At 41.3% G+C, this 24,018-nt stretch overlaps 2 protein-coding genes across 7 annotated transcripts in view; both read right to left on the minus strand.

Annotated features, from left to right (window-relative positions):
- Positions 1-24,018, minus strand: part of LOC110674038 (cadherin-87A) — an 869,996-nt gene that overhangs the window by 489,295 nt on the left and 356,683 nt on the right. The window lies entirely within an intron of this gene.
- On the minus strand, positions 16,968-21,099 carry LOC5577037 (polyserase-2). Of its 2 annotated transcripts, none has more exons than XM_021837337.1 (6): positions 19,809-21,099; positions 19,513-19,746; positions 19,378-19,451; positions 19,224-19,321; positions 18,935-19,164; positions 16,968-18,871 (listed from the first exon to the last, which is right to left on the minus strand). In XM_021837337.1, the coding sequence occupies exons 1-6, from the start codon at positions 20,482-20,484 to the stop codon at positions 18,393-18,395; spliced, it is 1,791 nt and encodes a 596-aa protein (XP_021693029.1). In that variant the 5' UTR covers positions 20,485-21,099; the 3' UTR covers positions 16,968-18,392. The 2 variants fall into 2 exon arrangements, with proteins under 2 accessions (XP_021693029.1, XP_021693028.1); XM_021837336.1 differs by having other exon boundaries at positions 18,935-19,170; positions 19,809-21,097.

A 24,018-nucleotide genomic window follows, 5' to 3' on the forward strand; every position in this document is an offset into this window, starting at 1 on the left:
AGGATCCTGAGATATCCGCAAAACAAATGTTTCATGCTCACTAGCGCCGCCTGGTGGCAAAATTCATAGCGTTTATAATGATAGTCTTTGAGCTACTGAACAACTTTGCCGGAGACGCCAGCTTTCTAAGTGGTCAGGATCCTGAGATATCCGAAAAACAAATATTATATGCTCACAAGCGCCGTCTGGTGGCAAAATCTCGAATCTCTTGGCTAGAATTATGATAGTCCTTGAGCTACTGAACAACTTTGCCGAAAACGCCATCTTTCTAAGTGGCCAGGATCCTGAGCTATCCGGAAAACAAATATTATATGCTCACTAGCGCCGCCTGGTGGCAAAGTCTCGAATCTCTTGGCTAGAATTATGATAGTCCTTGAGCTACTCAACAACTTTGCCGAAGACGCCATCTTTCTAAGTGGTCAGGATCCTGAGATATCCGGAAAACAAATATTATATGCTCACTAGTGCTGCCTGGTGGCAAAATTTTGAACTTCATAGCGTTTATAATGATAGTCCTTGAGCTACTGAACAACTTTGCCGAAGACGCCATCTCTCTAAGTGGCCAGGATCCTGAGATATCCGCAAAACAAAAGTTTCATGCTCACTAGCGCCGCCTAGTGGCAGAATTCCGCAATTCAATGACCACCATATGTTAGCCCTTGAACTACTGAACAATTTTGCTGAACATCATGATCCTCTATTGTGAATAGTTTTTAAGATAATGATCATTTATAAAAACGGTCGTTAATCTGAATTTCGGTCGTAAAAAAGTGGTCGGAAAAAGAACCGTCGGTAAAAAAACGGTCGTAAAAAGAGGTTGGAGTGTATATAGGGAAAATTCCTAAGCTTTCATTCTGAAACCATAAAAATTTAAGAAAAAATCCTTCAAGAAGCCCAATCAGCATTCTTTAGGAATTACTGGGATGATATCTTAAAACTAATAAACACAAATTACAGGAGAATCCTTGAGTGTTACAATGCTTGAAACTCTTAAAATGCAATTTTCGAATGTTTTACAGAACATATTTTGCAGTCAAGCGCATGCAAACAGTTTTGCCCCTGTAAATGTTAGAGGAATGTGAAACAAGTCTATTTTTCAGCACTATCATATAACATATAGCTCCGAAAATATATGAGATACATTTTTTATGTCTTCTAAAGAAATGCGTATTTTTTCGCTTCAAAGAACTTTGTACAACATAAGAAATATCTTCAAAATACAGGTCGGGCTCGATTATCCGGAGACTCGATTATCCGGGATTCGATTATCCAGAATTTGTTTTCTGATGTTCTTGTTTTCCAAATTTTTATGCATAAATCTGAGATAATTTGGTATTGCAATATACAATATAAATTATTTTGCCGTTTTGAACATATTTAAGTAATGTGGGGTTTAAAAAAGTGGTTTGTTGTGTATGCTGATCAGAAATTTTATTTTCTTGTAAAGACCCCTACTGTTCCTAGAAATAGTATGGGGACGGACCTGGTGTAGTGGTTAGAACACTCGCCTCTCACGCCGACGACCTGGGATCGAATCCCATCCCCGACATAGTCACTTATGACGTAAAAAGTTATAGTGACGACTTCCTTCGGAAGGGAAGTAAAGCCGTTGGTCCCGAGATGAACTAGCCCAGGGCTAAAAATCTCGTTAATAAAGTCAAACCAACCAACCTAGAAATAATTTCTAGCTACGTCACTGCATCATATGAAAAAACAACGAAAAGAGATAATATTTAAGTTCTTTTATAGAAGATTTAAATTTCTATCTGGCGAATCTTTGAAAAACTTAAACCTTATATTCTCTTTTGTAGCCAACCAGTTGTGTTCATTTTTTGTCAGCCAAGAAGGGGAGGGTCAACGGCCCCTCCCTAACTCCCTATGACTACATCCATAATGATTGATTCACAGATTGATTGTATAAAAAAAATGATGGAAATAAATAGTTTTGAATAAAACTTGAGCTTATTCGTACCTATAGTAGCACTATTGTAACTAAAATAGCGCTAATAAGAGGAACTATTTTTTATAAAACTAAAAAAAGAGGCATCAACAACTGTTTCACATTAATATAAAACTTTTGATGTATGCCTCATAAGAAAAACGCAAAAAATATGTTAAACCACGATTTTGATTCGTGTTTTGACTGCGCCGTGAAGCTAGTGGTACTATAGGAACAGACATTAGAAATAGTGCTACTACAGGCACATAGTTCCTATAGTGGCTCAAACAATATTTAATTCTAAAATAGGAATTTTCGTATTTTTCTTCTTTTTGCTACAAAAGCTAGATGAAAATTTTATGATGATTTAATAACAGTAACGCTGGTTTAATTATAAGATTTTATATAAATATGTGTACTCACAATGTACCTACACTTACAATTATTATTATGTTCTATAGCACAATTTTAGGAGAAAACAAATATTTCTTAACACTTCGTAAGAACTTTTACTATACTATACTCATAATTTTATGTTCTAAAAGTTTATCCGTAAGTTGTTCAAAATAATTCTCATTAAACTACCCACCTGAACAGAGGATTCCTTCAAAGATTTATAGAAAAAGTTAATAAGCTCTTGTGCAGAAGTTTTTTTCTCCGATACTTTCGGAGATTGATGAAGTAATTATAAAACAATTGTTTCTAAGATTTCCAGTAGATTTCACCGAAAAACCGAAAAGATTCTTGAAGGATATAACTCCTTAGAGGTAAATTCAGCATTTTTTTCAGATTTTCCCGACAGCCCATGGTGACAAATGCTTATGTTTCTTTGAAAAAAACTGAAATCAGCGCTTGAGTAACTCTCAAAAAAATTTCAGAATAAACATCAGAGATACTCCTGAAACGGTTTTTAAAAAAGTTGCGGAATTGGTTGTTTTTTTTTCCAAAATTTTAGATAATTTCCAAAAAGGTTTTGAGCCATTACGCAGGGCTGGTAGCGGTCAGACAGTGACAGATAGTGAATTCTGTGAACAAAATCTCGCATAACATGTGATCTCGCCCTAACAGCCATTGGTAATCAAGTATCCCAAGTAACACAACTTGTTTTATAAATGAATAAAATACTTGATTCATACAAATGGGTATGTTTTGTGGTGAATATGGATAACTTAATTTTGAACACTTATATCACCGAAGCAGCGCAAAAAATGGCGGCATATAAAACATCTCTCATGTCGTACAAGATGTTTCCCAATACATCATTGAAGCATACAATTATGTGTTAAAGATGTATTACATAGCATCACTTATACTTGCTTGTTATATTGAAGCTAAGAAGATGTATTGTTTTACAAATTACATCTATTTCTGTTTTGATAGCATCAGTTCAAAACAAAATCAAAATAATGAAAACGAATGTTTTTTTTTTCTCTACACGAATTGCATATGTGTGTACTGTGTACTCAAACTGTGTGCGGCTCCAGATTTATTGTGAAATGCACAATTTTATTAATTGTAAATTCATGCGCCTCAATGAAATGGAAATACAAAACAAACTATCCTAAAAATATGTGTGCCATCATAGAATTTTTCAGCGGATCAATTCCCAATGTCAGAAACACAATATGGCGTCTTCCTCACGAAGCCTCCAGTGCCGTCAAAAAATGTTCGGAACTACCCTGAATAACACACTACTTGTGGATAATCACAATGTGTTTATTGCGCTCACTTCACAAATTAACATTCGGACAGCATAAATCAAACGACTTTGTGCCGTGGCAATTTTTTGGGCCGTCAATGTTGCCCCCGGCAAATTTCTACTTTGCATTCGTACGTGCCGCGTGGCAACTGAAGCGCTAGTATATTTTGTTTGAACAACGTATTTAAGACGTAAAAATAACATGCATAAATCTCAAACCATCAAGCTTGCTCAAACATGTGTTCATAATGCGCTACTGATGTTTTACCTAGCATCTCATTTTCAAGAAAAGTAATGAAGTCATATACTTGTATAATCCACGTATTCAATACGCATCAGAAACATGTTTTTTTGATTGAACGTTGTGAGGCAACTTGTAATCATCAAACCTTACAATGACTGTATTTCACCACAAGATGTTTTTCAATAGGATTATAATACTGTTGTAACACATCATATGTCAATCTCGAATAGCATCGATTGCAATCGCTGTAGCTTAGCTGTGATAACGATGGACTTCAAATAATAACAGAGCATGTGTTACTGTATAGAATGCTTGCATTTATATTGGTGAACAATCTCGGCTCCACTATGCATTGCTTGATGGTGTAGTGATAAGGTGTTGACTTCTGAATCCATAGGTCACGTGTTCGAGACCGGGTGAAAACTTTTTTTAAATTTTCATCAAATTTTTGTGGCATCGTATATTTGATTGTAGAAGTATGGAAAAGTCGCGCGAAGTGCTAAGATAGCCTCCACTTTGATAGGTGTAAAATGGTTTGTAAAGTTTATACCAGCTGAAAATTGTCTTTTTGTCACCTTAAAAATTAAGATTCATTATTTTGATCGTCATACGGGAGTGGGTTAGAAAGACCCGGGTCAATATGAACAACTTGCCTGATGTTAATGCATCTTCATGGTGTTTGAATGTTATTTGAAACTAGTTCAAAATACTTTTTTAGCGCATACGTTTTGATAACGTAAACATGTGCGGTTTAAATCTTTAAAAAGTTATATTAACGCTCATGAAGCTAAAATAATACCTAGACCGTTTGTTTTATTTCTAATTCATGATCTTGCATGACATGTTTACGAATACTGTACTATAGCTCATATATAACACAAGATGTTATATAATACTCAAATAGAGCTTCAATATAACAATATATCGTTAATGCTGCACAAAAAGATGTATTTGGTGTTACTTGGGATGTAGCTTGTTGTTACCAAGCAAACGAGTTGATTGACATATTATTCAATAATGCTATGATGAAAAGAAGATCATTCTTCATCTTCCAGTTGTGATTGTTTTCATCCTGGCCCATTCATTTGCCTCAAAACAAGGAACTGCTTACCAATGCAATGGCTTTAAAGGCGAGATCATAAATTCTTGCATTTTCCGTTGGAAATGTGTACGGAATGTTTATCTTAATTCTTCCAGAAACTTAGCCGAGAGTCTCTATTTTGCTAGAATAAAAAAAATCCGAATTCTTTCTTGAGTTAACACATCACACTACAGTTGTCTCTATATTAACAAATATCTTTTTCTTGCCGTTTGTTTTTAAAAAGTCAACCCTCAACCCTCAGCTTAGTCTCAAATTTCATTATCATCAGATTACAAAAGTAGTGACTTTATTCGGCATTTTTCTGAAAAAAAACAAGTGACTGATGTGACTTTTTGTTGGAAATAGTGGCTTTTTAGTTACCAGGTCGAAAAAAGCGACCAAGCCATTAAAAATTGACTTGCTATGATGACAGTATTTTACTTTTTTTATTTGATCAACCTCTATGTAAACCCGATTTTTTTAATACAAATTCATCACATTTTTCAAAATTAAATTATGTTGTTTTTTGAATACAAATACGAAAAAAAATATCATTTTAAGCTTCATAGATCTGGTTTCTACATTCCATTCTATTCCGTGGAAAGAAAAACTGTAGATTCATAGCTGAACCGAATTCACAAACCCAACTAACAAAACCTGTCCCATCAGCCAGCGAATTTCTCTAAAATTCAAACTGATTTCAGGCGGAAACAGAATCCTCAGTCAATTTCAACGGAGCAAACCAAAACCGAAAACCATTCGCGTCAAGCAAAAACTTCACTCGCAACAGAAAAACCGGACTCCTGGCAGCTCGAATTTATCTAAATATTTACATCCCAATATAGGACTTTCACTTGGCGTTTCTTGCTCTGCTGGATGGTTCACACCAGGGTGGGTGTACGGCTGTCAACTACAAACAAAGCTCGCCTAACATTCATCTCTCGGGCGGGCCGTCCCAAACAGCATCATCTCTCACGCGGGCCGACCCAAACAGCACAGGTCGAACGCGGGCCATGGCAGACTGCAAATGCTGATGCATTTCAACACTCCAACAGCGGGATGCCTAGCAGAGTTGTGAGCCAAACGAATACACCAACAAAACATGAACGACAGGCGAACCTCGTTGCGTATACCCCCCCTGGTTCACACAGAATGGCAACGCATCGCACTATGGGCGGTTTCCACAGAGGCTGGTGGACAAAAATATTTTTGACATGCCATGTCAGATTTGTGGGTTTTTTGAATACGAATTGGATGTTCTGTTTTAAGAAAACAAGTTTTCGAGACAATCTTTTGAAAAGGGCGTATAGCGAAATATGCACCGCATCCTTTATTTTTCTTAAAAACTCTTATTTGACATACTGTATCAATGAAACTACAAAAAATCTTGCCCCAATTGTCCAGGAATATCTGGTCACATGTGCACCGCCAAAAATGCTGAACAAACCCGAGGGCGAACATCGGTATGTGGATATCATGTTCATCAAAAAGTACATATTGCGCGCTTGAACACTCTCGCTTGAAAAACTTTCGGATTCCCTTGGCGGCGGCGGCCGCCGTGTTCCTGACGCAGAACTGCAGCAACCATCCGACAGTTCCCGGGAACATTATGCGAAACTGCAGCAAACTATCCTCGTCCGTCAGTCGGAGTCCGGTGGAGAGACGGGGGCGCCTCGTAGTAGTCGTTAGAACAACGTGTTCGCTTTGGAGTTTGTTCCTTCTGCTGACGCGCGCTGCACGCGTTGTATGTGCGTTAGGGTGAGACTTGGTTTTTGGGAAATCTCAAAACCCAACGTTTGTGGGCTCTTCCGAAGTCAAATCATGTGAAAAGAGAAAGCTCAAAGTTTGAGCCGAATATATTAAGATTAAGAGGAAACGCCAGTAGCTTGAATGATAATTTTTAGGTTATTTAACATGATCTTTAATATAATTTACATAACTGCGATAACTTTAAACCGATTTCAAATTCTTAAGCACCATCTATAAACTATAGTTATGTTGGCTTGAAGTTTTAGGTTTCGTTGTAGGTTATGGCCTTCAGTCTATTATGCTCAAAAACGGATTTTACGTTTTCATCCGACGTTTCGGACACATTTATTGTGCCTTTTTCAAGGAGTTAACTGTGTTCCGTTTTCTCGTTAACATGCCCACAGCATAGGCAGCATAAGTCAACATACAGAATTTTGCCCGTTCTGGTCTTAACGCGGGCGTAGAATCCGAAAAACGATCCGGGTCGCAGAACTACGATAAAGTTGGCTGTTTATCGCCACTTTTATTCTTATAGTGGCGATAAACAGGCAACTTTATCGTAGTTCTGCGACCCGGATCGTTTTTCGGATTCTACGCCCGTGTTAAGACCAGAACGGGCAAAATTCTGTATGTTGACTTATGCTGCCTATGCTGTGGGCATGTTAACGAGAAAACGGAACACAGTTAACTCCTTGAAAAAGGCACAATAAATGTGTCCGAAACGTCGGATGAAAACGTAAAATCCGTTTTTGAGCATAATAGACTGAAGGCCATAACCTACAACATAATCATCACAGTCGTATCCCCGAGAAAGTTTTAGGTTTGTCTATTTATATGATTTAAATTAAATTATTGTTTTTTAGAACTAACGAAAATATCTAACGAATCTTCATCTTCTTGACATTTCGTCCAGAATGGGACAGAGCCTGCTTCTCAGCTTAGTGTTCAACGAGCACAGTTATTCACTGAGAGCTTTCTTTGCTGAAGTTGTCATTTTCGCATCGTGTAGCAGGTACGATGACACTCTATGCCAAGGGAATTCAAAGAAATTTGCTTTATGAAAAGATCGTAAACCGACCGGGAATCGAACCCAGATACCTTCAAAGCAAAGCCTTGCTTTTGCTTTGTAGCCGCGGACTCTAAGGAAGGCCCAAACTTTCGAAAATAAGCCGCACCCTAATGTGCATGCACTGATCTGCATCCAGAGAGCGGAAACGCAATGCAAACTATGGCAGCAACAAATGCGATGCACTGATGCACGAACACTATTTTTCCCGTCGTCGAAATGTTCGGAAAGGAAACGGGTGGAGGTTGTGCAAAACTCGGATGACGACGGCGACGACGGTTATAGTGCAGAAACTCGAAGAAACTCCATTACATTTCAATTAGCGTGCCCCATGGCAGCTGAGTGGCAGATATGGTGAGGAAGTGGGATATGCGAGTCCGTTCACCAGGAGTCCATGTCCAGAATGTGTGCCGGTGCCGAGTTTCGGGTTGCAAAATGCGAATGCACAAATATGGCTGCCAACTGGCAGGGATGAAGAGAACGAAAGCGGGTGAAGAAATTTAAGATTTAAGGGAATTTTTAAAATGACTACCTCAACTAGCTTCCAAGATCTCAGAACATATTTTTTTTTTCATATAGGAAAACATCCAAGAAGGACTAAAGTCTCTGGAAACTTTCAGAGGAGACCTCTAAATGCCTTCAGAAGAAACCTCAAGATACTTCCAGAGGAGACCTCTGAACACTTTCAGAGGAGACCTATGAATATTTACAGAACAGACCTCTGGATACTTCCAGAAGAGACCTCTAGACACTTACAGAGGAGGCCTCTGGATACTTCAAGAGGAGGCCGCTAGATACTTTCAGAGGAGGCCTCTGGATATTTCTAGAGCAAACCTCTAGATACTTCCAGAGGAGGCCCCTGGATATTTGTAGAGCAGACCGCTAGATACCTCCAGAAGAGATCTCTTGAAACTGCCACAGGAAGCCTCTCTATACTTCCAGAGGAGACCACCGGATACTTTCAGAGGAGACCTATGAATATTTACAGAACAGACCTCTGGATACTTCCAGAAGAGACCTCTAGAAACTTACAGAGGAGGCCTCTGGATACTTCTAGAGGAAACCTCTGAATACTTCCAGAAGACATCTTTGCTCACTTCCAGAGGAGGTCTCTGGATACTTCAAGTGGAGGCCGCTAGATACTTTCAGAGGAGGCCTCTGGATATTTCTAGAGCAAACCTCTAGATACTTCCAGAGGAGGCCCCTGGATATCTGAGGAGGTCTCTGGATACTTCAAGAGGAGGCCGCTAGATACTTCCAGACGAGGCCTCTGGATACTTCTAGAGGAGGCCTCTGGATATTTCAAGAGGAGATCTCGGGATACTTCCAGAGGAGATCTCTGGGTACTTCCAGACGAGGTCTCTTGATATTTCCAGAGGAGAACTCGGGAAACTTTCAGAAATGATCTCTGGATATTTCCAGAGGAGACCTATGGATACTTCAAGAGGATATCTCTAGATACTTCCAGAGGAAACCAGTGGATACTTCCAGAGTAGACCTCTGGATACTTCCAGACGAGAACTCTGGATACTTCCAAAGGAGACCTCTAGATACTTCTAGACGAGGCCTCTGGATACTTCTAGAGGAGGCCTCTGGAAACTGCCAGAAAAAATCTCTGGATATTTCCAGAGGAGACCTCTGGATACTTCAAGCGGAGATGTATGGATACTTTCAGAGTAGACCACCGGATACCTCCAGAGAAGGCCTCTAGAGACTTCAAGAGGAGGCCGCTAGATACAGGGATAGGATACTTCCAGAGGATGCCTTAGGATACTTCCAGATGAGGCCTCTAGATACTTCCAGAGAAGACCTCTGGATACTTCCAGAGGAAACCGCTGCATACTTCCAGAGGAGACCTATGAATACTTTTGGAGAAGGCCTCTGGATACTTCCAGAGAAGACCTTTGGACACTTCCAGAGGAGACCGTATAAATCAATATGCTTGCTGGATACTCTTGGCAAACTTCTGGAGGTCATCCTCGGCAGGCTGACGATCTACACTTTGGGAAATCTTCGTCGAAGTAGGATAGATCCACCGCCGCACAGTGCTTAGAATGTATAGGACCTCGGGACAAAAATCATAACATCCGTTATAGGCGTTTTAGCTCAATGGTGTGTCAGGAATCATATGGGCTATAATTGACATGATTGACCTATGTGATAAACGTAATCGCATAAGTGCCATAAGCGCCAATTTTGTATATTTGGTTTAATAAAGATGTGATCTCTTCTAAACATTTTTAGAGATGGCTAAATTTTATTTATGCAAAAATTACTCGCAATTTATTGATCCCATGAGTGGCGTAAACGCCAAATGATCATAATTTATTTTCCAAATTATCACAGATAAAATAACTTTTGTAAAAAAAAAATTATATCAAGAGGTATTCTTAAGCGAATGAATCAAAGCAATTTCTTGACATTGCATTTGACGATGTTCCGTCACATTTTTTTTTGTTTTCCAGAAATTCTAGAATCAAAGTATGTAGCATATATTCCATTAAATTCTTGTAACTGTTAAAACCAAATATTTATGTCTATATTAAACAAAATGTAAACTCTTATAAATGTAAATGTAAGCTCTCTCCAACCTGTGAGCGATGTTAATCAAACAATAAAAGCAGTTGATCTAACAAAGAAGTGCGGGGGTCTCAATAATGACATTTTCGGCCTTATGAAATATGTGAGTGAACCCAAATGAGAAGAAAGTAAATTTTCTCCGCACAAATTCAAAGCAGAGCAATGCAGGTTATTACAGACAAATCCAAAACTTTAACCATTTAACAAAACTATTCAGCAATACCATGCTCAGGGCCGTGGGTTCTAATCTCACCAGTTGAGGAATTTTCCGAGTTGAAAATTTCCTTTAAAAATGCATGATTATACAAAAATGATCAATTGGCAAAAAAAAAGGCTCTCGATTTATTACTGTGGAGAATACTAAGCTGAGAAATAGGCTCTGTTCCAATTTAAACGTAACGCTAAAAGGAAGAAGTTCTAAAATATTTGTAACAAAAAGTGCTAACAATACAGAAGTGATCAATTGGCACAAAAGCTCTCAATTAGTAACAGTGGAAACACTAAGTTGAAGAGCAGACTCTGTTCCAGTTGGAACGTAACGCCAAAAAGAAGACGTTCACTGCATCTATAATGAAAAGTGCTTCCTCCGCCCTTGTACAAACTGCATAGGAAGATAAGCAGGTGCTTATTGTGTTTCAATAGATCAGCATTGCACGCGTGTTCAAAAATCCTGGTTAAGGACTGTTCATTTTATAAAGTGGACACCTTGTGCATGCTGTATCTTTCTTATTAATCAATGAAATTTCAATCGGTTTTTTGCACATCGTTCGACTAGTATTGTACAATGTTGTGATAATAAAAATTCTCACGATTTAGCTTTCGTTTATACTAATATAGTTTCTTTAGTAATCCAAACTAGTTTTGAACACGCTTTTTACTTTTCTCTTTTGCTGGGAGTGAAAGGATGGTGTATCAGCAAATTTGGCCATAAATGGGTAAATCACTAAAGTTACCTAATGTCATAGAATGGTGGAATGTAATTGATATTTTTAAAGCTTTACCTTTAGTAGAATAGTAAAGGATACAAACATACAATTTGTTCATAAAAATAAGGATTTTTGTTTTGCGAAAAATAATGTTAAACTTTGACGGACAGCTTTTTTTAAGAGTTTTTGGAAAAACTATTTAGCTCTTAACCAAAAGCATTTTCAAATATTTTATATTTTCATAGCATTTTAGAATAATAGGTCAACGATACACAGAAAACCGATTACGATTTTATCAATAAATAAAAAAGATATAGCATAAACAAAGTGTCCACTTTATAAAATGAACAGTCCTTATTTATCGCAAGACCATCACCCACAAAATCGAAGATTGCAATCGAAAGAGCAGACGGGAGCAGCTGGAATCCTTGTCAGTGTTTAAAAGGCATCCTAAATAAGAACTGATGCAAAAATCAGAGAGGTGTTTTGAGGTGATTTTTTGTTTAAGCTGTTTGAAGTTTTGCTAGTTATTTTGTTCTATGTGAAAAAGAAATTATATGGGAGCTTTAGATCTCACAAAATTCCTGTATGGAAAAAATCACAATTATTTATATTGTTATGTCTAGACTTTTTTTAGTTTGATGCTTACCATTTCGATTATTACTCAGGAAAATATCATAGAACATCATAAATCGCTACAAAAGATAAATTGTAATTCGGTCAAATTTTCAGAATCCACACCATTCAATCAAAATTTTCAACAACTTGGGTTGGTCTGATCTCATAAATAATTGAGTTCACGATGCTTCGCTACTCATTTAACACATATCAAATATATGCAAACGAAGTAGCATACTTGATTTGGTGCAATAAAATAGTTGATTTTTTTTAATTTTGTCCAAGGGACGCTGCACTGTGCGCCGGGGACTACTCTGGGCAAAACGAGTAGTCACAGAAACACCGTAGAAATGTCGTATTGATCAGCGTTTTTGGCGACATTAAGCTCCAACAGCGAAGGATCGAGGCACAGGAGAAGTAGGGAAAGTTTTTTTAGTGGTTTAGCACGCCTAACGTGAGTCCCTACACCGTGCCAACCCTCAACAGGCCAGGCTTTTGAAGCTTTTCTGTACCCTACTGTAAATAAAAAAGGGGACCTCTGGATACTTCCAGAGGAGACCTCTGGATACTTCCAAAGGAAATCTCTGGATACTTCCAGAGGAGGCCTCTGGTAACTTCCAAAGGAGACCTCTTGATACTTCCAGAGGATATCTCTGGATACTTCCAGAGGAGACCTCTGGAAACTTCCAGAGGAGACCTCTTAATACTTCCAGAGAAGACCTCTGGATACTTCCAGAGAACCAGAAGAAACTGCAGAAGAAACCTCTTGATACTTCCAGATGAAACCTTCGTATCGTGTTCTTACAGATAACAGAAATTGCGTAGCAGACAGAGCAGGGATAATGAAAACTCTAGCAATGGGATTATCGGAGAAGTAGTCGAACGCTAATGCGGTCGAAAGCCGGTAATCATCGGTTGAAACCTATGGCGAGACGTGGACATAAGTAGCATACTTACCATTGCTAGAGGGAACAGTCTGATTAAATCTTCAGCGAAGCTCAATTTGAAGCTGTGCAACGACAGGCTCGCTAGCACATTTCGTAAATACGATCAGGAATCCATCATCGACGAATCCTTCTGCAATCTGTTGCCATACAACCAAGAACATCAGGAACTGTAGAGCTAGCGAATAATACACCGATAGTCAATCAGGCATTCCACTACTGCAGTGCTCAGGACAGCTGCACAGTCATGCATAGGAGGAATGTAGATCGAAAGTGGAAGACGAAAGACTTCGACAAGTACGAGTGGCGAAAGAGTGCGGCAGAAATTTGGATCCTACAAAACAGTGGCGTCCAAGTGAACAAGAAATTCCGCAGCCTGCTCTAGATCCAGAAGACGGAAGTTGTTTCAGCGAGTTGTGCCGGGAAGCAGATGAACAACTATGTTGGCGTTTCCTGATAAGTTCAGAGCAGGATCACTGCGGATGGGACTCTGGATACTTCCAGAGCAGATCTCTAGACACCTTCAAAGAAGATCTCTGGACACTCCTAGAGAACTTTTGGACACTTATAAAGGAGATCTCTGAATACTCCCTGAATAATACTGTGGAAAGACACTTCTAAAGGAGACTTCTGGAATTTTGCAAAGGATACCTTTGGACACTTCCAGAGGAATCCACTAAACATTTACAGAGGCATCCTCTGTATACTTCTAGAGCAGACCATTGCAAACGTCCAGACACTCCCAGAAGGAGCCTCTGGACACTTCCATAGCAGACCTCTGGAAACTTTCAGGGGAGACCTACAGAAACTTCCAGACGAAATCTATGAATACTTCTGGAAAACATCACTGGATTCATCTAGAAGAGACTTCTTATGCTTTCCAGAAAAGATCTGTGAAAATTCCCCCAAAGGACCTCTGAAAACTTCCAGAAAAGCTCTTTAGAAATTTCCAGAATAGATTCTGAAAACATTCAGTTGAGCTATCTGAAAACATAGAAAGGAGACTTTCTGAAACTTCCAGGTGAATCAAAATATTATCAAAAATCCTAAAAAAAAATAATCAGTCCTCCGCCTTCATCCCTGAGCAAACATGTAAAACACACCCAAATCCTGATGAAGACGACGACGGATGTGCATAAGCTCAAATCCAACACCTTGGGGCCACGCGTGGGAAAACTCTTCTGCTCCCAATTGGACACTCTTGGTACGAACAACTCTACAACGACGACGACTGCTGCCCGAGTTGCCGGATGGTTGCCCATTTGTTCCGCAGCACCTCGACGTTGCTGCTGCGCTCGTATATCTCTTTCTCGTCGCTCGAGTTGTTTCTGGTTCCGGCGGTGCAAGTAATCGGAAACTTCACAACCAACAGCCGTCACCGTTCCTCATTCCTCCAAATCTCCAATCCCCCCCAGGACAACATGAGTTATTTTCCGGAACAAGTTTGTCTTGCTTAATTTCGTGAGTTGAGTGAGAGCGCAATACAATCGAGTGCATATTACTGCACTTCGCTTCGACGTCGCTCTGGGGAGGGAAGTTTTGCGACTGCTGCAGTGTATACTGATCTGAACGCGCGGGGTCCAGAGATGTGCGAACAGCATAGAAAAAGTTTTTCCTCCCCAATCGGGAGCATTGGTGCTTTTCACGAAAAAAAAACACGTTGCCGCGTCACGTCATCGCGTTCTTGGTGTCCGATTCAGGTGGTGCGAAATTGATTTCCGATGGATGCAATTCTAGCAAGCAGTGCAGAAAAATCTGAGTACATGCTAAGAATACATGTATGGAGCAACTTGCATTCAGAGGAAATCTGCAAGATTTTTCAAGATGAAATTGATCAAATTTAAATGGAATGTGTAATGTATTGTAATTTGCAAGTTTTAACTGAATAAAAATCATGCATCTGAGAATTTTTATTTTATTGAAGGATGATTTTTACACTTTCTATGCTCAACATCACATCAAAAAAAAATATCTAACAGCTTTGTCAGCAATTATGACCTGAGAGTTACTTCATTTTAATTTTACCAAAAAAAAGTTTCTTTTTTATCAGTGCATAAAACAATCTAATAGAGTGAAGACCTCTGGACGCTTCCAGAGGAGACCTCTGAACACTTCCAGAGGAGACCTCTGAACACTTCCCGCGAAGACTACTGGACACTTCCACAGGAGACCTCTAGACGCTTCCAGAGGAGACCTCTGGACACTTTCAGCGGTGAGCTCTGGACGCTTCCAGTGGAGACCTCTGGACGCTTCTAGAGGAGACCTCTGGACACTTTCAGAGGATTCCTCTGGACACTTTCAGAGGATTCCTCTGGACACTTTCAGAGAAGATCTCTGTATACTTCAAGAGGAGACCTCTGGACACTTCCAGAGGAGACCTCTGGACACTTCCAGAGGAGACCTATGGACACTTACAAAGGAGACTTCTGGACACTTTCAGAGAAGACCTTTGGATACTTCCAGATAAGACCACTGGACACTTCCAGAGAAGACCTCTGAACACTTCCAGAGTAAACCTCTGGACACTTCCAGAGGAGACCTCTGTATACTTCCAGAGGAGCCCTCTGGACACTTACAGCGGTGAGCTCTTAATATCTCTGGACGCGTCCAGAGGTTATCTCTGACCACTTCCAGAGGATTCCTCTAAACACTTTCTGCGAAGATTTCCGGACGCTTCTAGAGGAGACCTCTGGACGCTTCCAGAGGAGACATCTGGACGCTTTCAGAGGGAAACTCTGGACACTTTCAGAGGAGAACTCTGGACACTTCCAAAGAAGACCTCTGGACACTTTCAGATGAGACGTCTAGACGCTTCCAGACGAGTTCTTTGGACATTTCCAGATCACATCTCTGGAAACTGACAAACGAGACCTCTGGACGCTTCCAGAGGAGACCTCCGGACACTTCCAGAGGATAACTCTTTTTTTTTGGAATGAGGGAAAGCCTGTAGGAGTGAAAAAAAAATCTCTTCTCCTATAGGCATAAAACCCTCAAACCTATCTTTATTTAGGCCCTTACCATAAAGTATTAGGGGCCAATTCAATAACATTATATACAATGTTTGTATTAATTTTGTTTAGCTTCTACATCTTGTCATACTTTCACGACAAGTTAGAAGTTCTAAACTCGGGGCTTGGGATGCATCGTAGGACGGTTCTCTTGTCACTCCATCTTCTCAATGGATTTGTGAAGTTGCTCAGATGAGATGGTGATGATCAGCTCAATGGTATTATTGGAGGCGTCGTGCAGTTCAAAATGGTGGCTTGAGGAAAATTTGAGGAAACGGAATCGGTTTGATATGTGGCTTAAGACATCCGTCAATCACTCAAGTCGCAGGTAATAGTAATTCACTGTTAAAGACAAAGATTACATATTTAGCTAGATAGGAAAGTCAATAGCTTTTAGAAATTTATATATAGGATTTAGGAAATATGGATTGCGAGAAAACAGAGCATCGCGGACTGTTGCGTTGGGTGGTTTCCATAAAACAGGAAGGGAATCAATCAATTCTAGTATTTTTAATTCATATTTAGAACAAACCCAAACAACGTGTTCTATATCGTCAAATATTTCACCACAGTCACAATGGATAACTCTGGAATCTTCTAAAGGAGACCTCCGGATAATTCCAGAGAAGGCCTCAGGATACTTCCAGAGAGCACCTCTGAATACTTCCAGCGGAGATCTCTGCACACTTTCAAAGGAGGCTTCTGGACACTTCCTGACGAGATCTTTGGACATTTCCAGATCACATCTCTGGAAACTGCCAGACGAGACCTCTGGACACTTCCAGTGAAGACCTCCGGACACTTCCAGAGGATAACTCCGGAATCATCCACAGGAGACCTCCGTACAATTCCAGAGTAGGCCACAGGTTTTCCAGAAAAAAGCCTCAGGATACTTAAGGAGGAGGCATCTGTGCACTTCCAGAGGAGGCTTCTGGACTCCGGAATCATCCACAGGAGACCTCCGTACAATTCCAGAGTAGGCCACAGGTTTTCCAGAAAAAAGCCTCAGGATACCTAAGGAGGAGCCCTCTGAACACTTGCAGAAACGCCTCTTTACACTTCCAGAGGAGATCTCTGGACACTTCCAGAGGAGACTTCTGGACACTTTCAGAGCAGACCTCTGGACACTTCCAGAGGAGAACTCTGGATACTTCCAGAGGAGACTTCTAGACACTTCCAGAGGAGACCTCTCGATACTTCCAGAGGAGACCTCTGAACACTTTCAGACGAGACTTATGGACACTTCCAGAGGATACCATTGGACACTTCTAGAGAAGGTCTCTGGACACTTACACAGGGGACCTTTGGACACTTACAGAGGGGACCTTTGGACACATCAAGTGGAGACCTCTACACACTTCCAGAGGGGACCTCTGGACACTTCCAGAGAAAACCTCTGGACACTTCCAGAGAAAACCTCTGGACACTTCCAGAAGAGACATCTGGACACTTCCAGAGGAAAACTCTGGACACTTCCAAAGGAGATCTCTGGACACTTCCACAGGAGATCTCATGACACTACCAGACACCTCTGGACTCTTCTAGACTAAACACTTCCAGAGGAGACATCTGGACACTTTCAGAAGAGACATCTGAACACTTCCAGAGGAGACCTCTGGACACTTCTAGGGGGATCTCTGGACACTTCCAGAGGAAACCCCTGGACAATTCCTGAGGAAACTTCTAAACACTTTCAGAGTAAACTTTTGGCCACTTCAAGATGGAAAACTATGGACAGTTCCAGGGGAAACATTTGAGCACTTCCAGAAAAAACCTCTGGACGCTTCCAGTGAAATCTTCTGGACACTTCCGGAGGAATCTTGTGGTCACTTCCAGAGGATAATGAATCTCTGAATCTCTAAAGAAAACCTTCAGACACTTCCAAATTAAACCTCTGGACACTTCCAGACGGATGATTTACACATTTCCAGAGGAATCCTCTGGATACTTCCAGAGGAAAGCTGTGGACACTTTAATAGCATATCTCTGCACACTTCTAGAAGATCTCCGGAAATACTCCTTCAGCAGAACTCTGGAATCTTTACTCAAAAAAAGCTCCCAAAGGTTATCACTGGATGCTGCCACAGGATACCATTAGCTTCAATAAGAGAGCTATGCATGCTTCCACCTCTGGATGCTGCAGAGAAGACCTGTAGTTCACTGTAGGTAATCACAAAATATAGCTTGCTGAAATACCCTTAAACATCTTACAACGGGAGCTGATAAAACTTAAGCCCCTTGAAACAGTTCAAAAAACATCATAAGAAACATCCACTTTAGACTGCCAGACTGAGAAAGCAATTCGAAGTAGTATTCATGAAACAATTGTTGATTGAATCTTGAGAGAAACTATAAGAGGTCAATGAAGAAGACATTGAATGTATTTCTGAGGGGATCACTGGAAACATTATTTAAGTTCACACAAGAGGAATCTGTGAAGGAATATCTTAACAGCATGTGAAGGGCCAGAAGTTCCGTTGAAAACATGCATAAAAGAGATCCACTGTTTTAGCAGTTTAATATTATTATTCGATTACCTCACGTAAACCTGTTGGCCATCAACCAGGCAAATTGATCAGGAAACACAAAATCATAATTAATAGGCTCATTTGTAGTTGGACTCACAGTCGGCTCGTCTGTCTTCTCCGTCAAAGAATTTACAATGCTAGGTCCATCAGGCCTCGCTTGTTTCGCCGCTCCCCAAACCACCTCCTCGATCCAATCCAGATAGTAGGAAATACGAACATAACCATCCACCCAGGGCTTATGCTTGGGCCACTTGGGATTTAGTATGGCAAAGTCCAACAGCCCCACCAAGGTCGACATGCAGGTTCGAACATTCTGTGACTGCAAAGGTGAACCCAGTATTCCACCGAGACCAATTCGCAAAGGGTCGATGTTGATCACACACAACTCCCCGGGTCGAGTTACGTTCACATGCTCCAGGTCGAATATCTTAAAGCACCGTTTCTCGGTAATGACTTCATTTTCGTCCGTTTCGAAGATCTGCCGTGCACCTGAGGATGGTAGATGGTATCGGTTTACTCTATATCTAAGGGCATTGCAAACCATCGACTTGCCTGTAGTCCTGTTGAAGCCGACTCCGGTTTGTACAAGTGTGTCGTACAAATTCTCGGTCCAGTTACTTGCCAAACAGGCTGGTATCACATTGCTGGCAAGCTGCACAGGTTTCACCATTTTGACCAGAGCCAAATCGTGGATCTTAGGGCTATCCGAATACTCTGGATAACACGTGACCTCCGCAATATCTACACTGCCGTATCCATTGATCAGCACCTGGGCCGGGGTACTAAAACTAGATGAACTGTTTCAGTCATATGTGGCGCATGGGATTGAATGGTTGGATACCTTGTACAAAGACATGTTGTAATGGCGAAATGTTCACTTACAAGGGCACCATTGCATTTTGACAGATGGGGATCTGCATTCGAGTAGGAAATTAAAATCTGAGGAAGGTATTCGTTAATGGCTGATAAGTTTTTGCAAATTGAGTGCAACCCACTGAATGGGGATGTCGCGAATTGGTGCAATCACCGGATTTTCGTTTGGAGACAAACTGTCTGAATTTTTCACATTCTGAAATTCAAAGTTAAGAGTGGATTTGGATATTCTGAGCGCCAATCGAATAAGCTCGTACCAGTTTCGCTGATTCGCTTAGGTCTCCGTACTGTTTGAGGTTCGTCCTCCGTCAAGACCCACTGGATCCACGTCAGAAACCGCTGCACATTGGCAAATACTGCATATTTGGAGGTGTCAACCTGCTTGGTTACGGGGTCTACCTTCGCAAAAGAGACCACGCCCCTGAGAACCCAACGATCGCCATCGTAGAAGTACATTCCACCGCCACTATCACCCGGCCCTGGACTCGTTCCTGTCAAGCAAATGACCATCATTAGAAATATTTACCAACAATCTGAGTCACCTAATAATCACCATTCAAATCGCCAGCGCAGAACACAGTCTCATTCAGCAGGTTCCCAAACAAAACCGGATCGTTCTTGGTGCAGCTCAGATAACTCACCACCGACAGCGACGCAGTCCAAAGAACATCCGAAACGTTGCCTGACTCTGTCACACCCCATCCCGTAATCCATCCGCGATCACCTTCAAGGTTCCTCAAGTCGCGGTCGACTTTCTGATCGATACAGATCGGTATGACGTAATCCGTGTAAGCTACGGCCAGCCGCATCACCAGCATCGCTATGTCGTTCCTCAAGGTAGAATACTCCGGATGGACGTGCACCTTGCTGACGTCCCGAATCTGCACAAGATCGGTGACCTCCGAGAGATTGTGCTGTCCAAGGTGCAGCTCGAAAATCTCCTTCGGTCGCGGGGCACTCGTTTTCCGGTTAACAACGCAGTGTCCAGCCGTCAGGATATGCTTCTCGCTTAGAAGACTCCCTCCGCATTGGTACTTGAGGGTTTCAAGGGGCTGTTTGAAGAAAATAGCTACGTGCCAAGGCCACTGACCTTCTTCCACCTTCCAGCCGCGGTACAGCAGTGGTAAGAAGCCGTGCTTCCTGGTGCCGCATTGGTAGGAGGCGGAGAGGACGTTCAACCGGAGTATTACCAAACCGGTAGAAATGATCAGTCCGGTTAGAAAATTCATTCTGCTGCTGAAGTAAGCCTATCGCGACGAAATGAGGAATGCAACTGTGGTTGCAATCCTGCCTTCGATAGTCGGGCACGTTTGCAAAAACAAATTGAAGCGGGAATTTCTTCAAGGATTGATGCTGATAGCGTTGAAAAATCCCATGTCGATGTTTATTTGATTGTGTAGATGTTTACCAACGCAACGTTTTTGTTCGTCAACATTAGTTCAGTATCGTTGATGAATTATGTCTGACTTCAAACAAAAACAAGGAAGAACGACATTCGTTCTGTGTCTTGCCAAGCACAGTGAGAAGAATTAAGATCAATGAAAGTCAAACCTGAAATGACAGAACCCCGTATACGCAATTTATACCGAGAATCTGACAAATTATCTGAATACACTGAGTGTGACGGGGTTGGTGGTCTGAATGCTACCGCTTCTGCTTCATAAGCAGAAGGTCATGGGTTCAATCCCAGGCTCGTCCCTCTCCTCGTACTTTGTAGTTGTATATCTCTCATTTGCTTCTAGCAAACGCTAGCACCCGCTTCGTTCATAGCAAACGCTAGAACCCGAGACGGACAAGAAACCGTTTCCCTAACGCTTCCATTCTTCCACTCGCATGCCTTTCCTTAAGCCTGATACATAGGCAGTCTGCTAGCCACAAAAGCAAACCTCTCTGCCATGCCTTTCCCCCAATCCATACACTCCCGCATGAACTGGCTTAGATGCAGTGGTATATACGGTCTACGTGGGAGCCAGTATAATGCATCATCAATTCCTCCCCCTTCCCCACATTGGTCTGCATTCTGACGTGGCAGGCACCATTGTCGCTAAAAATAGAAGATCACCAGCACTTATACACTGAGGATACCTGTTAGTCCCAAGCAGTCATTCGGTTGGTTCCTTGTGTAAGTGCAATTGATCTGGCGATACTGGAGTAGCATCCACGGGCGGCCAATCAAGCTCAAGCTCAATTCCCTGAATACACTGAGTGAATTCACTATCCATTCATCGACTGGAATTGTTTTCTCACATATTTATCTGAAAGAGTTTTCCTGAAATCTTCGGAATTTGGTTCAAATGCTTCAGAGCCTAGGCCTCTATAGATACCTGGGTTCGGGATTCCGCGAATCTAAGAAATTGAGATTTTCTTAAACTGTGGAACAGTATTCCTAGAATTCATCGTAGCCAAATGTTTTGAATACAACAAACAGAGATTCATTAAATCTTTTAGATCAAGAATCTTTGGAGCAGCAGCAATATTTTATCAATCTACCGGAGTAGAACTATTTTAATCGGCTGGAGAGGACTTCGATAGTTCGTGAATGATGAGTTTCCCAAATCCAAAATGAAGTGGGGTTCCAAGAATCTGTAGCAAATGAATTTCCTGAATTCACCAGGCTCAGGATTACGACAAAATGCTGTTCAGGATTTCGACAGAATCCTGTTCAGGATTCCGAAAAAATCCTGTTTAAGATTCCGACAGAATCCTGAACCAGAATCTGTTCGAATCCCGAACGGGATTCTGGACGAATCTCAAACAGGATTCTGTAGGAATCCTTTAGAGGATTTCAACAGAATCCTGAATAAGATTTTGTCAGAATCCTGAACAGGATTCCGACAAAATCACGAACATATGTTTTTCGTGGTAACAACGAGCCGGAGTGATCATTCATCAAAAATTGAACTAGCAAATTCACAGGTATTCAACCATGCAAATTGAGCCGTCGCATGCCTAGTTTTTACAAAAACTGAAATGTCCCACAATACGGGGATTTCCAGTGGTCATTCATGGGTTATTTTGCTGGGCCAGAAGAACCAAAGTGGTCATTCATTGATAATTTAACTTCCAAAGTCACAGGTATTCAAAATCATGAATATTGAGCCGTCGCATGGCTAGTTTTGGTACAAAAACTGATATGCCCCACAATATGGGTATTTCCGGTGGCCATTCCTGGGTTATTTCGATGGGCAAAAAGAACCATTCTTCAATGTGCACAAATCGAGAGCTCAAATTTGAAAGTCAATAACGGCGCCGGCCACGTCCTTACGGTCATCGGGGAAGGGATGGAATGTTAGTGTGACTACCGTTGTTACTAGAGACCGAGATCACCTCTGCATCTCCACGGTTGTCATGGAAAGGATATTGGGTTAGTGGGATATGGTAGAGATCTGGGAGTCACCAATGTTTGGTGATGCGATCTATGATATAATCACGCCTAACCGGATTCGCGAAATAATTCGATAATCGTATTGTACGCCGAACAAGTGTTCGTCACTCGCCCACGCATGAGCAAGCGAAAAGCAAACACTACTAACGATCCGCGACGCTTTTTCACTTCTCTAAGCGAACGACGCGCGACAAATTTGATCCTGCCCTCATCGCCCGCCCCCGCAGGAGCAAGCGTCAAGGTCGAAGGATCAAACACTAGTAACGAACCGTTCACTTTTTCACTACTTTGCTACCGACGCGTGACATGTTTGATCCTGCCCTCATCGGTCGCCCCCGCAGGAGCAAGCGTCAAAGTCGAAGGATCAAACACTACTAACGAATCGATCACTTTTTCACTACTTCACAACCGACGCGCGACATGTTCGATCCTGCCCTCATCGCTCGCCCCCGCAGGAGCAAGCGTCAAGGTCGAAGGATCAAACACTACTCAATTGAACTAGAAGAGTCACAGGTATTCAAAATCATGAAGATTGAGCCGTCGCATAACTAGTTTTGGTACGAAAACTGACATGTCCCACAATATGGATTTTTCCGGTGGCCATTCCTGGGTTATTCGGTGAGCCAGAAGAACCAAACTGGTCATTCATCAATAATTGAACTAGCAAAGTCACAGGTATTCAAAATCATGAAGAATGAGCCGTCGCATGCTTAGTTTTGGTACAAAAACTGAAATGTCCCACAAAACGGGTATCTCCGGTGGTCATTCTTGGGTCATTTCGTGGTAAAAATGTCAGAGTGGTCATTCATCTAAAATTGAACTAGCAGAGTCACAGGTATACAAAATCATAAAGATTGAGCCGTCGCATGGCTAGTTTTGGTACAAAAACTGATATGTCCCACAATACGGGTATTTCCGGTGGCCATTCCTGAGTTATTTCGGTGGGCCAGAAGAACCAAAGTGGTCATTCATCAATAATTGAACTAGCAGAGTCACAGGGATGCAAAATCATGAAGATTGAGCCGTCGCATGCCTACTTTTGGTGCTAAAACTTTGGGGTCCCATATTATGGGTTTCCCGGTGGCCATTCCGGTGCTCCAAAAGGACCAGAATAACCATTCTTTCATCCTTTCTGCAAAATACATCCAAACATTTGGTTTTTTTGGTTCATTTGGTTTTGGGGTTCAAATCTGAGTAATTTCATCGAATTGTCCAGATTGGCCACTTCCCGGGACTCCAGGAACCGGTTCCGCATTGACCTTACTGGACCGATTTTTTTCAAGGAATGTGCGCCGGCAATTGGTTCCTTATTACAGAAAAAAATTATGCCAAAATATCCATCAACCGAATAGCACCGATGTGAATTACATATACAGAA

Source organism: Aedes aegypti, chromosome 1 (assembly GCF_002204515.2).
Source record: "Aedes aegypti strain LVP_AGWG chromosome 1, AaegL5.0 Primary Assembly, whole genome shotgun sequence".
NCBI classification, from domain to species: domain Eukaryota; kingdom Metazoa; phylum Arthropoda; class Insecta; order Diptera; family Culicidae; genus Aedes; species Aedes aegypti.

What these genes read in the sequence shown, in the direction of transcription:
- LOC5577037 (XM_021837336.1), bottom strand. Translation starts at nt 20,484, where the DNA reads ATGAATTTTCTAACCGGACTGATCATTTCTACCGGTTTGGTAATACTC. An exon ending in CTGCGCTGGCGATTTGAATG is followed by an intron (nt 19,747 to 19,808) that starts GTGATTATTAGG and finishes TTTGCTTGACAG; the next exon opens with GAACGAGTCCAGGGCCGGGT. An exon ending in ATTCGCGACATCCCCATTCA is followed by an intron (nt 19,322 to 19,377) that starts GTGGGTTGCACT and finishes TACCTTCCTCAG; the next exon opens with ATTTTAATTTCCTACTCGAA.